Raw genomic sequence first — 15714 nt, forward strand, 5'->3', positions numbered from 1 at the left:
TATTCCTAGGTTGGTTTTAGTTGTCTAATGTCGATCTTTCCTAGATTTGTTTCTCATCAAGGATCCTTTTGCGTACCCACAGAGAGAACAAGAGAAATAGAAATCCAGGGGAGATGCTCAGCTTGTTCTGCTTGAATTCAACTAAGCAACTTATAGCAAAGATTATTCTGGACAAATACCTTTTAACTCCCTCCTTGGAAGAGATGCCAACTTGTTTATTGCTTTTGTGTGGCAAGTATTTTGTTCTTATATACTAGAAGAAATTTTGCTTAAACTCATTTTAAGATATAAATATATAAGATTTATATATTTAATAGGTAAGTTCTACTATATATTTTATATCTTAGATATAAGATGGATCAAATTTAAATAAAAAAAATCATATGCAAATACTATTTACATATTATTTAGTGCACCAGCCTATCTAATTTTTTATTTGGGCGAAGTTATAAAATAAAATAGTGATTCTATTTAAAATGATTTACATGAAATGACAAGTCAATAAAATATAAATAAATATATATAAATGGATCACATTAAATAATAATTACCTAATAATAAATCCAAAATAAATAACTATTTAGCGATTGTTAATATTTATTTATATTTGATCAGCTTATTATTTCATATAAATTGCCTACATGGAATTACTGCACTATATCATGTGGTTCTCAATTTTAACTTTTACTACTTGTTTGTTATGACTTACGATTGCTCAATCTTCCACCCATTTATTAGTTCACGACACATCTATAAGTTTTGGGTTGCATATGCCATTGTTGTATTGGACGTTCCCCTGTTATTCCATATAAGATTAACTCCCAATAACAAAACAATTAGAGGAAAAAATAATTATCTATTTAAAAAAAAATTTCCTGAACACATAAAAAAAAAACTATTTTATGAGATATAATCACCACTACTAATTTATTATTATATAATTGATTTATCATTTCACATAAATTATCTTATATGAAATTACGGTGATATCATATATTATTCATTACTTGGAGGGTTGATATTTTTATCAATATCTATATTTTTTTTTTAAAAAAAGCTATAAATTTATGACATTAAAGTGATTCTTCTAATTGAATTGGATTAAAAATTCAATTTTTGATTTTAATATTAAGTTAAAGTTTATACATAAATATTATTTTAAAATGATTAGAAATCTGTAACGAATTAGAATTGAATATCTATCGATATAAATGTAAATTTTTATTTAATTAAATATTAATTTTTTAATAATAATTTTATAATTATGTGAAAGATATTTTTGTTTCTCCTACTATTTTTCTTCTTTTTCATTTATATACATATATAATTAAAATATTTTCTATTCAAAAATTAAAATAAATTTTAACATTATAAATTTGTAAATATTTAAAACAATTAAAAAATAAATTAGTAAGACTAATATTCAATGTTTGATTCTTTTATTAATTTGATTAAAATAAATTAAGTAATTTTTAATGAATTAATAATACTTATAGAATTAAAATTATAGAATTTATATATTAAGAATTATAATATGTATCTCTAGTATAAGTAGGATTATTATTAAAATAATATTAAAATTTTAATTTATATTAATTATTTTAATAGTATAAATTATAATTATGAGGCATTTAGTGGTGGATATTTCATTGCTAAAAGTTATTAGCGGTGATATATTATATTACAAAAATTGACATTATTAAGAATTTAATGAAAAATTTTTCGTTTTCAAAATTATTAGAGACATTATTATATGAAAAGCCTCTAATTGAAAGAGTTATAGCGATGTATCTTTTTATTGCTAAATAGTATTAGCAATAGGTTATTGTCACCAGTATTTATTATTAGCGACAAATTATTTATGTGTCATTATAAATGTGTTTTTGGTATTTTTTTAAATAATAAAAATAATGAAGAGTATTTTTAAAAATCCCGATATTCCCATTTATATATATATATTATTTTTTCACTTATTAATTTCTTATTTTAGTTAATTACTTCTTATAAAAATTTATATTTAATTAAAATTATAGTATAAATACGATTAAAAATTTTAAATTTATATAAATTTTAAAATTAATTAAATAATAAAAATATAATTATAATTAATTTAATGAATGGATTGCTTTTTTGACAAAGTTAATATATAATGAAGAGTATTTTTAAAAATTCCGATATTCCCATTCATATATATATATATAATTTTTTCACTTATTAATTTTTTATTTTAATTAATTACTTTTTATAAAATTTTATATTTAATTGAAGTTACAGTATAAATACGATTAAAAATTTTAAATTTATATAAATTTTAAAATTAATTAAATAATAAAAATATAATTATAATTAATTTGATGAATGGAGGGCTTTTTTGACAAAGTTAATATTTCTCCTTTTCACATTTATATATAGTATAAATATAAATTAATAATAATAAATAGTATAGATATAGATTAATAATAATTAATAATAATAATAATAATTATTAATTATATATATATTAGAGATAATTATCGCACGTAATCATTTAATTTTTTGAGTTTTTTTTATAAAAGTACTAAATTTTAATTTTTTTATAAAACACATTAAATTTAAATTTGAATTCATAAAAGTTATTATTGTTGAAAATTAAAGATTTTTTAAATTAATTTATTGACTTGTCAATTATTTTATAAATAAAATTATCTAACTAGTGGTTACCGATGGATAAAAAATAAAAGAAAATGGAGAGATTTGACGTCAAGAAAGGTATTGAATACGTTTTATACATAATATTTTCTGTCTTTTTTTAAGAAATTAATAAATAAGATAATTTTATTTATAAAATAATTTATGGCTTAGTAAGTTAATCTGAAAATTTTTAATTTTCAATTATAATAATTTTTACAAAATTTAATTAAAATTTAATAAATTTTATAAAAAATTAAAATTTAATAAATTTTATGAAAACACCTATAAAATTAAATGAGATATATGATATTTATCCATATTATAGGGAGATTGTTAAGTACGGGTAAAAAAGTTGAAATAACCAAACCAACCGATTTACATGTCGGTGCTGCGCTTTGGTCCTTTAAGCTAGGCCCATTATCAATTCCCATTTCTTCCTGGCCCATCTCCATTCCAAAATCACTTCGTCCCTGCCAGCCTTCCTTAATTTTTACGGCCATTCGAAGTGAGAAGCTGAGAGTGAATGTTCTGTGAAACTTGCAGTAGCAGGGGATTTTCTGTAGCCAGCAGATCATCTAAATCAACCTCACCTTCGCCAGCGTCGATTTTTTCAGAGGTTTATGATTGTTAATTTGCTGTTTATTGAATTATTTGCTGGGCATTGATGTAAGGATTGCAAGAGACAGAGATGGGTTTTGTTAATTTTGCTTTTTGTTGAATTCCTTGCTCTGTTGGTTAATTTGCTAATGCGCCCTCTCTCCTTGTGTTTGTTTAATTTGCTGTAGACCTTGAATGATTGATTTCTCAGAAATGGGTTCATAGTTGCTAGCTTGCTGGTAGGGTTGGGAATTTGCTAGGTATTGATTTTGTTGAATTGTTTTTGTTTATGATTGAATTATTTGCTAGGTATTCATGTGGCTTGGGTTTCTTTATTGCTGCGCTTGTTGAGGAAACCAAATCGAACTGCAAATTTTGATTCGGTTTGATTCGATTTTCTCTGTACTTTTTCCACCGTAAACGAAAGCTACAAATAAAAATCCTCAAGATTTCTTTCTCAAACACAAAACGTCTAAATCTCAAGTCCCAAATCCATATCATTTAGGGGAAAAAAAACCCAAAAAATCTCCACAAAATCAATGAGATTGTCCACAATTTGCATATTAAAAAGTACTCCATTTGTTGTCGTCGATTTCATTGTTTGCAAGTGAGGGCTTCTCTATCATTTGCATGTGAAATTGTTTCCAATCTCATAAAAGCCAATGCGAAATCTACCATTCACACTGTGCATCATTCTTCTCTTGCTAAGTTCTATAGCCATTGGTATCTCTCTTTCCAGCTTCTGCTACTTGCAATTAGGTTTTTTTAATCCATTGCGCATTAATGTGTTTCAAATCAGCTAAAAAATTTGATTTGATGGGAAAGTAATTGTGACATTTTATTTTATTTTTAATTATCTGTATAATTTTCTGAGTCCATAGTAGTAGACTGTTGATGATCAGGCGATAAGATCCCAAAATCCAGCATAGGGCACTCTCCATTGGTTTTTAACTTCTAGATTTTTTAAATTCAGTTTAAGCTTTAGATTAAGTGTTTTTTTTTTTTTTTTTTAATCTTTCAAATTAGATTAAAGTAGTGTTAACTAGTTTTTATTACTGTTTACCTAGTTTTTATGCTGTTGGCTTCTGATATAAATGCCTTTGATGGTTTCTTTATTTGAATTTGCTAATTATACACTGGCAATCTAAATTGTTGAACTGGAAATTATTGAGAAGAGAACTGTAAATTGATTTTTATGTGTTTGTATACAGTTTGAAGAGTGGGTTTCAGTTTTGCTCATGCATAATTATACTTTTGTGAATTTGATTTGATGGGAAAGTAATTGTGACATTTTATTTTATTTTTAATTATCTGTATAATTTTCTGAGTCCATAGTAGTAGACTGTTGATGATCAGGCGATAAGATCCCAAAATCCAGCATAGGGCACTCTCCATTGGTTTTTAACTTCTAGATTTTTTAAATTCAGTTTAAGCTTTAGATTAAGTGTTTTTTTTTTTTTAATCTTTCAAATTAGATTAAAGTAGTGTTAACTAGTTTTTATTACTGTTTACCTAGTTTTTATGCTGTTGGCTTCTGATATAAATGCCTTTGATGGTTTCTTTATTTGAATTTGCTAATTATACACTGGCAATCTAAATTGTTGAACTGGAAATTATTGAGAAGAGAACTGTAAATTGATTTTTATGTGTTTGTATACAGTTTGAAGAGTGGGTTTCAGTTTTGCTCATGCATAATTATACTTTTGTGAATGATTTTTTTTTTCTTGTTCTGGATTCAGGTATCAATATATAATTCAGCTAACTTTATGCATCTCTCTCTCCCTCCTTCTTCTAAGGGTTTGAAGATTTATTAGCTGAAAACATCAGCAATAATTACTTTTATGAAAAAGACAAAGACATATCTCTCAGAATTATCCACCTCCTGACCTTCTCTTTAACTTTCTTCTCTCTTGCTCTCTCCCTATATCCTGCAATGCCTTTCCTTTCCTGGCCATAACTATAAGAAGACAAATGGTGGGTGCACCGAAGAAACATTTCCTCCCTCTAATCTTCCTTCTATCCCTATTTGTGCTCTTCTTTTTTTCCCATTATCATTCCCCTCTTCCCATCACCCATTTAAGCTCTAATCCTAACCCTAATTTTAGTCCAACAAATAATGATAACAAACCACTCAGTCCCCAAAACACCCCCACATTCACTTTCCTCATCAAAGTCCTTGCATTCAACCGCCTGGACTCGCTCTCCCGCTGCCTTCGTTCCCTTGCCAATGCTAAGTATGATGGTGACACTGTCCATCTCCATGTATACATTGATCATTTTCCATTTGCCAATGAATCATTTAATGTCTTGGATCAACAACTGGAGAACTCGCATAAGATTTTGGAGTTTGTTGATGGATTCCATTGGATTTTTGGAAACAAGGTAGTGCATTACCGGAATGGGAACATGGGGCTGCAGGCACAGTGGCTGGAGGCATGGTGGCCAAGTTCTGATGACGAGTTTGCATTTGTTGTGGAGGATGATCTTGAGGTTTCTCCACTGTTTTATAAGTTTGTTAAGGCTGTGATTCTTAATTATTACTACAATGGTAACAGCTCTAGTCCTTCAATCTATGGCGTCTCGCTTCAGCGTCCAAGGTTTGTCCCAGGTACCATTTACTATTTATTTCTGTTTTTACATTACTGTGAATAGTCTTGTTCTAAGTTTTCAGGAGTTAGGTAGTCAACTTGGGATCATGGATCCGTGCTTTGTTGGATTGACTCTTATTCTTATTGTCATTATCACTTTTATGCCATTAATAAGATAATAGTTTTCATGGAAAAAGTTCACTGAAGTGCTTTAGACCTTGAGCCATGTGTTCGAGAAGTAAATCTTGTACTGGATGTTAAACCATTTGATACACTCAAATCTTTTACTCAGGCTTGACATTAAACCTTAAAGTTTTTTATGCATTATGAGAACCTCTTGACCCCTATTAAATTTTTAACCATGGCATTTATCAATTTACCTACATGCTTATTATGGTGGTTATGCTATTGTAGACAACAGATGAACATTCCTTGAGTTTCAAACTGTCAGTGCATAAGTTGGAGCTACTGCTACACCTGGCCTTCAACTTCTTGTCTATTTGAAATTTTATTACATGCTTAGTGATATGTGTAATTAGATGGAAAGCACCTGTCTGCAAAGCTGATATTAAGCATATGCCTAGGAGCATCTCTACTGGTATTACCATATTGATCTATAGTAATCATAATGACCGGTCTACAAGATATGATTTTTAATGCCTGGTTATTTGCTGCTGGTGTTGGTTTCACTAGATTTTATGCTGATTAATTTTCTTTTTCACTTAGTAAAAAAGAAAGTGTTGTATGCATATGGTTGCCTTCTTTTATGCTATACTTCATGAAAAATTTGTCGATTTTATGGGCCTCATTGCTTTCTGTTCACCTGCTTTTGCTTTTAGAATTTGCATCTTGTTTAGATTAACTCTGATTGTTTTGATTATTATTATTATTATTATTATTATTATTTCAATTTTTTGTTTGTTGATAATAGGTAAACACGGAAACAAAATACAATTAGGTCCTGGAACACGGATTTTCTTGTACCAGTTGGTTGGCACTTGGGGTCAGATTCTCTTTCCAAAACCTTGGAAAGAGTTCAGACTGTGGTATGACCAGCATAAGGCCAAAGGCATGAAGCCATTTCTCAATGGAATGGTAATCTAATTCTCTCCTCCCTCTCCCCATATATATCTCAATTATTGAACAGTTCACTCAAAATCTAATATCCACATGCAGGTAACAACTGGATGGTATAGAAGAATGGGAGAAAGGATCTGGACTCCTTGGTTCATTAAATTTATTCATTATAGTGGCTATTTTAATATCTACACCAATTTTGGCCAGGAGAGAGCACTCAGCGTCTCTCACAGAGATGCTGGTGTTAATTATGGGAAAACAGCTGGACCAGACTCCCAATTAGTGGATGAAAGATCTTTTGACTACAATTTTTTGGAAATGGAACCTTTGAGTAATTTGAAATGGTATGATTTCTGTTTTAGGGAAGTACTTCCTGGAAGAGTCGTAAGGAGTGTGGGTGATCTTGAGTCTGTTCTTTGGTCTCTGCAGAAACAGCAGACTGTTTTGCTTGTGAACATATTTGGGACATCAGAAACAATCACGAGGAATCTGTTATGCCACTTTGAGAGTCTAAACATTCAGAACTATGTAATTATGGGTCCTCATTCTGATTTTCTTTATGATCTTGCTAGAAGGGGACATCCTGTTATTGATTCCAGCCAGCTTCTTGATGATATGAGAGCACAGAAAGTAATCAGATTTCAAGATTCCAGCACAAAACTGGTTGACGTATTGGTGAAAGCTTATGTTACAAAGAAGTGTTTGGAATACAAGTATGATTCCTGGATAGTAGACACAAACATACTTTTTGTCAATAATGATTTATTTCATGAGTTCATCAAAACATGTAATTATGACTTTTGTGCTGGGAAGAGCTTGGAGATTTTCTTTGTCAGGAGCTCATCTTCTGCTCAAAAAATTTGGACTGATGGTTTCTTGAACAAGGTTGCTGCTGCAGTTGGTCAGGCTTCATTGCCCGGAGAGAGTAGAAACTTTGTTCAATTTGTGGAAAAGTTGTTGCAACAGACTGGTGCAAGAATTAACCGGGTTGATGAGACAAGCTTTGGCATGAAGATTAGTGCCAATAGCGTTAATCAATACTCTTTGGAGGCTGCGAAGATGGTTTATTGGTCTATGGATATGGGTCTGAATTTAGTTCAAAAGCCGCTTGAAGGATTGGGTATGTGGGCTCTAGATGGTGACTCTTCCTGCAAGGCTGTTGTTTGCCACCAATCATAGCCTTTGATGGTGGACTTTTTTTTGTTTTTTTTTTTTTTTGTAAGCTTTACCCATTTTGATCTACAATTGTTTCTGTATCATCTGTTGAAGCATTAGTATGTTATTTTAGTTTTTCATGGTAAATTTTTTAGCAATGGCACCTTTTTTTAATTTGAAGATAGATGTTTCATTGAGGCCTGGGCCCAATAAACTAATACAAAGAAAGAGTCCATAGAAATAAAGAACAGTGGCTAACCAAGCCCATCTAAAAAGACTCAGTACATAAGGTACCCTAATTTGTATTGGGTTAAACTACTCAGACTCATGATCTAGCAAAACAATAAGCAGCAACCATGGAAGCGGAGATGTCAACCAGAGCTAATATTGGTGAAGAAATAAAGGATTTCCAATTATAATCACCATGCATGGCTTAGATTCAAAGCGAAGATCAATGAAAGCCTCAAAATTGCTAACATCTTCGGGAGCTTCATTGGTTTAGGCAATCTAATGAACCCCAGACTGGGAAACCAGGAACTCAAGAGTATCACAACTATCAGCGGAGGAAGGATGGTGGCACAGCTCTCAGCGGCCCACTTGTGTCTTATGGGCCTATATAGAACTCAGCGAGATACCAGCCTCAGCATGAGCGCATCCTTTCGCCTACTTCAACCAAGGAGCCGTACCGATGCATGAACAAGACACATATGCAAAGCAACACAAAAACCCTCCACATGAGCGCCCAGTTGCATGAAACAACCAAAAGCAATATTTACATCTCAACACAGGAGGTGGGGAGGGAACCCACGAACGGATCAGGGGAAGAGAGGCCCTCCCCTGTCCAGAGAGACAGAAGACGACCAACGAAGTGTGGCAGAGGACATGACCGAGCCACCTTAAAAAGGAAGAAAAAATCAGAGGAAACTCTCTTGCTGTCACGTTTGCCCTATTTGGCAAATTAACAGTTTAATTTCCATTGAACAATGGCACCGGAAGTATTGGTTAGGGAAAGTTAATATGGGACAAATTTTCAGGCTCGAGACCATACTATTCTCTCTTTGGTTTCTTTCTCCTAATCATGCAATTCTTTCAATTATTATCATTAGCTGATGGTCTTTGAACCCTACCTCAAGAAAAACTGAAAAACATCAATGTCATTGCCATTGGCCAGTAGCCTATATTAAATAGAACTTATTCTGTAGTGCAGTGCAGACTCTTCAAATCAAGCCAATCTTATACATCTACATAAAGCAAATAAAGCAAACAATATATGGCTTTTTAAGAAAATATTATGGCAGGTTCAATACCTTGATTTACTCTCTCTCTCTCTCTCTCTCTCTCTCTCTCTCTCTCTCTCTCTCTCTCTCTCTATATATATATATATATATATATATATATTTATGTTATTTGTTATTAATAGAAAAAGACTTGCTTAAATGTAATTATATCATTATCTAAAATTTAATATTCAAAATAAAACAAAAATTAATGACAATAAGATAATGAGAAAGAGATATTATATAAAAAATTATAATTTCAAAAATAAGAATTTAGTAGTTTACCTTTGTTGCTAATTTAGCAAAAAATTGCATGTTTTACATGTTAATTTTAATTTAGAAATAGATTGTAATTCGTAGTTAATCAATTGCTAATTTAAAAAATAAACGAGTTTTCAATAAAATAATAAATTATTAATAAAAATATGAATTATAAAAATATTATCAAAAAAACAAATTACTAATAAAAGTTACAAATAAAAAATTCATAAATATATTATGAAAATAAATATTAAATAAATAAATTAGTAATAAAAATATTATTAACAAATAACTAATAAAAAAAATTAGTACTAACAAATAAATATAAAAATATGAAAAATTATATTAGTAAAAAATGACTATTTATGACTAATAAAAATTTCTATAAATATATTATCAAATTAATATTAATGATTAATAAAAATTATTAATTAAAATAAGTTACTAATAAAAATTACTATCTGTTAATAAATTAGTAAATTTATTATAATAGATGAGAGAAAGACGAGGAATAAAATTAAGAAAATGTGAGGAGAAATGGAAGAAAAAGTGAAATAAGGGAAAAAATAAAATGAACAAGAAAATTTATTAACAAAAAAAAGATAATAAAAAAATGAAATATAATAGAAAAAAATAAAAAAATAAAGAAAAAATGAAATAAGAGAAAAAAAAAATGTAAAATAAGGAAGGGATGACACCGTCAGCTCATATATTTCTAAATTAGTAATGAATTTTTGCCATCCATTAATAAATAAGCAACGAATTTTAATTGATCTATTGCTAATTGAAAAAAAAAAAGGACTTTTTCATTTATAAATTAGTAATAAATTGTAAAATATATTACTAAATTTAGCAATAGAATTTAAAGCCATTAGTACATAACAAACAAGAAAGCACCCTTTAGTCCGAAAAATTCCATTTGTAAATTTTGTAATGTATTTTAATTTTTTGCTAATCTGTTAGTAAATTGTTTTTCTTAAAAATTAACAATGAATTTTGTAATCCATTACTAAATTTTGTAACGAAATTAAAATTAATTGTTAATTTTTATTGTTAAATATCAAACATATTCCCAACTTTTCAAATCCATTGTTGATTTAAACTTTTTGTGACAAGGATAAGTTGTATTAAGAACATTTGAACAACTTGCAGAAAATATCAATTAGAAATTAGTATTCTTTTTTCCTCTTTTGCTTTGGATAAAGGGTGTAAAAGATACCTTTAATCAATCAATTCAAAACTTAAATTCATGTTTTGTTAACAAAACTTCAACTTGTTTCATTTTTTTTCTTCAATTTCAATTTCAATTTCTTTATGCATACAAGTATTAAACAAATAATAAAGAAATAGCAATCTATTTGTATGAACGAGAATAATATGTAAAATTTTATGACAAAATTTGAAATGTATATTGTCTAAACCATGTCTAAGATATCTAAATTATTTCTTAGGAATTGGAGAACTGTAATAGGTTGCTTTTTGGCTTTGTAGTTAAATTAGGCACTTTGGTTCTTTTACATAGTTTTCTTAAAAAAAAAAAAAAGAGTATTTGACCAACTAAGAACAAGAATCCTTTTACAGAAGGTTATTCGGTGCATTTAGTGCACATACACTTTCATTCACGTTCACGTGAGATTTACCTTTCCCAATTCATTGAAGGCCTATGTTTTTGTGAGTGAGTAAGCATTAGAATAATCTATCTTTTTATAATGTTATAATAAATCTTTACTACATTACAAGAAATGTTACATTTAACAGCAATAATTTTTTACTATCAAATGTATAAAATTTGTTGGCATAAATTTATAACAAAATTTTAGTTGTTGAAAAAAATTAGTTATTGGTAGTAATAATTATTGCTGCAAAAAAATTTTTAATGATAACAAATTACTAGGTATCTTTTTATGTACCATTAGCAATTATTGTTTATTTTCCTGATTAAAATAAAAATTAAGTCATTTTTAAATAAAATAACTTCTTTTTTAAAGAGAAAGTTAATTTTTAGATTTTGACAATCTTATTAAAATATAAAAACACACACACATATATATAATATTAGTTTAATATTGCAAGTAAATAATAAAAACTATTTTCATGAAAAATATTTTTTTTTAAAAATAATTTGTATAAAAAATATTTTTTTAAAAATAATTTATATAAAAAAATTTTGTTTATAAATTATTTTTCACAAAATAAACTAACTCTAATTGTATTGTCATTTTACCACATGCCAAAGGTTCCATTTGTCATGGTTCAATTCTACTTTTTAACTTATGTTTTTGATATAATGGTTCTATTGATAATGATTATGCAAATATACCTTATATAATTCTCAGACATGTACTGCCTATACGACAGAGAATTATTTTAACACTTACAGTGATTTGTTATTCGCTAACATCGCCAGTTAAAAGTGTTGATGGTTTCTAGGAACTAGTAGAGAAAGGAAATTGATAGCTTTTAGGAGATGAGACCCTCAGTAGCTAGAATTATCTGTCAATCTGTCTCACCTTGTACTAGAATAAATGGGACTTGAGACTATTATGAAAATAGTTTGAAGATTTATAAAAGGAGAGGAGGAAAGAGAAGATTTAGGATGATTTGAGCTTTTGCATCTTTTCACAGAGAGTTGATGTACATAGCTTTATCCTTCTTTGCTTTACAGAGAGGATGTTTTTGTAACTGAGTCTTGTGACTTCCAAATCACAAGCAATGTAACTTTACTATTACACTAAATCCACCCTCTTCTACCTGGGATGTTATAAATAGTGCAAAATAAAAGAAAGGCAAACAACTCTAATTCTATCTGCCTAAAAATTCACGCTTTCCCTCTGCTGAGTGCTGAGTGCTGAGTGCCCTTGCACAAATATAATCCTTAGACAATGAATGGCATACACCTCTGTGCTTCAGAGATTATGCTGTGATTCCAAACGTATAATCTTAGATGCCTCATGAACCCAACTTCAGTTGACAAATGATAGAGACTAGAAAATGAATTTACACTGAAGCATACTTTACATAATTCCTTAAGGAACACTTTCGATTTTGAGTAAAGAAGCAAATCAATGAAATGGCTTCTCAAATTCTGAACAAAATATCTATAGATACATATTGGGAAGAAAAGGTTGAGAAAAGAATGTTAGTTTCTTTGGAAATGATACATTCCTTGGTCCAGTAAGAGGGCTCAAGCAAACACCATTGAACTTGTGTAGTGCACGGTTGCAATTGCATATGGTCTTTGATGTGCCTTATGAAGGAGAGAATGAAATTGATTAGTTATGAAAGATAACAAATTTTGCGGAAAGGAATCAAGCAACAAGAATAAGTAAAAATTAAGCAATATAACACCCAAATCAACTTCAACAGAAAAAAGAGAAAGGATTTCTTTTTGATATTTTATGAATTAAGAAGCAACAGTAATAAAAGACAAAATTATGAGGATAACTAAGGAATATAAACTTGGATAAAATTAATCTCGCCACAAAGAATACAATTTTAATGACGATGCCACACAAGGAACTCTTGTGATAAGTCAAAACTTCACCACAAACAAATAATGTTTGATAAGAAAGAAGAAGCAGCATTTGCTATTGTGATTAAAATTCAGAATGCTTTGAGCTTATAAGAGTTGGCCTTTATATAGGCTAATTACAAGCATTATAAAGGAAAGATAACAAGGTTACTAAATAGGAAGTTTGAATAGTCTTCTAAATAGGAAATAATATTAAATTTTTGAAAAAGAACACTTTAGAAATCTGCCCATATAGTGATGCACGAATTTGAGGAGATTTGGTGACTTTCCAACCTTATTTCCTTCCTTATTTGAAAGATATTTCAATATTCTTCTGATTTCTTTGGCTTGGTCAATTTCAAATAGCAAATGGGGACCTCTTACACACATATGGGCTTGTTTTCTTCATACTCAGTCTATTATCTTTATTTTAACTTGAGCCCAAATATTTTAACATGCCCTTACACACATGCCCCATGGACTTGCCAAGTCCAGCCTAACTTCTTTAATTCTGAATACAAGCAAGCAAAGTGATAAGCATGCTCTTGGACTTGATCAACGGGCCCTCGTATGTAATGTCACTATGTGGCACATCATCACCCCCTTGTTGATTAGGATTTTTCCTCAAATCCAATTCTTCTCCATCCTCAAAACCATCTTCCAAGTAAGGAGAAAGATCCCTCACATTGAATGTAAAAAAGACATTGTACTCACTAGGCAAATCCACCTTATAGGCATTGTCATTGATCCTTGTTATCACAAGGAATGGACCATTAGCTCTTGGCAATAGCTTGGACTTCCTCTGATTTGGAAATCTCTCTTTCCTCAAGTGAAGCCACACTAGATCACCAGGTTTAAATTGTACTTACTTCCTCTTCTTGTTAGCGATTTTACTATATTGTTCATTTTTGGTCTCGATGAGCTTTTTAACTTGCTTATGCATGGACTTCACCATCTTGGCTTTCTTTTTCCCATCAACATTGGCTCTTTCTTGAACAAGAATTGGCATCAAATCCATTGGTGTGATTAGATTGAAGCCATATACTACTTCAAAAGGAGAGTGCTTAGTTGAACTATGCACACTTCAATTATAGGCAAATTCAACATAGGCCAAGCATTCATCCCAACTCTTCAAATTCTTCTTGATGACAGTTCTTAGCAAGGTAGAGAGAGTTCTATTCACCACCTTCATTTGCCCATCTGTTTGAGGATGATTGACTGTGCTAAAGAGGAGGTGAGTTCCAAGTTTCTTCCACAAAGTCTTCCAAAAATAGCTTAGGAACTTCGCATCACCATCTGAAACAATGCTCCTTGGAATGCCATGCAACCTAACAATTTCCTTAAAGAAAAGGTTAGCAACAAGAGAAGCATCATCAATTTTATGGCAAGGAATAAAATGAGCCATTTTGGAAAACCAGTCAACAACAACCAATGTGGAATCTTTGCTCCTTTGAGTTATGGGAAAGCTAAGCACAAAATCTATGCTCACATGTTCCTATGGGTGATTAGGAACTGGAAGAGGCATATACAGCCCTTGCGCTATCTCCTTGCTTTTAGCCTTCTTGCAAGCTACATATTTCTCCACTATTTTGTGTACATCTTTCATCATAATCGGCCAATAGAAATGCTCTTTTAAAACTTCCAAAGTCTTCTTTTCATCGAAATGGCTAGCAAGACCCCCTCCATGTGCCTCCCTTACCAACAATTCTTTAATAGAATAGTTGAGAATACACAACTTTCCCATTTTAAAGAGGTAGCCATCATGTTGGTAGAATCCCTGAAAGGCTTTCTCTTTGCAATAATCATAGATAGAAGAAAAGTCTTTATCTGACTTATATTGCTCAATTATCAATTCAAATCCCAACAACTTAGTATTTAGCAAAGAGATTAAGGCATACCTCCTGGATAATGCATCAGGCACAATGTTGGAGTGTCTCTTCTTATACTTGATCACATATGGGAATGATTTAAGAAACTCCACCCATTTGGCATGCCACTTGTTCAGCTTACTTTATCCTTTTAGGTGCTTTAAGGACTCATGGTCTATATGGATAACAAACTCTCTTAGTAAGAGGTAGTGTTGCCAAGTCTTCAAGCACGGACAAGAGCATAAAACTCTTTGTTATAGGTTGAGTAGTTCAAACTATCTCCATTTAACTTTTTACTGAAATAAGCAATGGGACGTCCTTCTTGTATTAGAACAACCCCGATTCCCACTCTGGAAGTATTGCATTCTGCCTCAAAGGTCTTCGAAAAATCCGGTAATGCAAGTATTAAAGTAGAGCTCAGTTTTGCTTTGATGAGTTCAAAGTTCTTTTGGGCAGCTTCACTCCAATTAAATTTCCCTTTCTTCTTTAAGCATTCGGTTATGGGGGCTATGATGGTGCTAAAATTCTTTACAAACCTCCTGTAGAAAGAGACTAGGCCATGAATGTTTCTCACCTCCAAAATTATAGTTGGTGCTGGCCATTCTTGTATTGCTTGCACCTTTTCTTTGTCCACCTCCACGCCACGTTTGGATACCACAAAGCCAAGGAACGTGACTTGATCATGGCAAAAAGTGCACTTTTTGTTGTTT

General features: G+C 30.4%; 1 protein-coding gene across 4 annotated transcripts; it reads left to right on the forward strand.

Annotated features, from left to right (window-relative positions):
* Positions 1-3115: 3115 nt before the first annotated feature.
* On the forward strand, positions 3116-8234 carry LOC110636309 (uncharacterized). Of its 4 annotated transcripts, XM_058139300.1 has the most exons (5): positions 3116-3286; positions 3456-3527; positions 5007-5875; positions 6787-6950; positions 7032-8234. In XM_058139300.1, the coding sequence occupies exons 3-5, from the start codon at positions 5239-5241 to the stop codon at positions 8109-8111; spliced, it is 1881 nt and encodes a 626-aa protein (XP_057995283.1). In that variant the 5' UTR covers positions 3116-3286; positions 3456-3527; positions 5007-5238; the 3' UTR covers positions 8112-8234. The 4 variants fall into 4 exon arrangements, with proteins under 4 accessions (XP_057995283.1, XP_021641656.2, XP_057995285.1 ...); XM_021785964.2 differs by lacking the exon at positions 3456-3527; XM_058139302.1 differs by lacking the exon at positions 3456-3527 and having other exon boundaries at positions 5064-5875.
* Positions 8235-15714: the final 7480 nt, after the last annotated feature.

Source organism: Hevea brasiliensis, chromosome 17 (assembly GCF_030052815.1).
Source record: "Hevea brasiliensis isolate MT/VB/25A 57/8 chromosome 17, ASM3005281v1, whole genome shotgun sequence".
Taxonomy (NCBI): domain Eukaryota; kingdom Viridiplantae; phylum Streptophyta; class Magnoliopsida; order Malpighiales; family Euphorbiaceae; genus Hevea; species Hevea brasiliensis.

Coding starts and splice junctions, on each gene's coding strand:
- LOC110636309 (XM_058139300.1), top strand. CDS start 5,239: ATGGTGGGTGCACCGAAGAAACATTTCCTCCCTCTAATCTTCCTTCTA. Junction 5,876..6,786: donor GCGTCCAAGGTTTGTCCCAG/GTACCATTTACT, acceptor TGTTGATAATAG/GTAAACACGGAAACAAAATA. Junction 6,951..7,031: donor AGCCATTTCTCAATGGAATG/GTAATCTAATTC, acceptor ATCCACATGCAG/GTAACAACTGGATGGTATAG.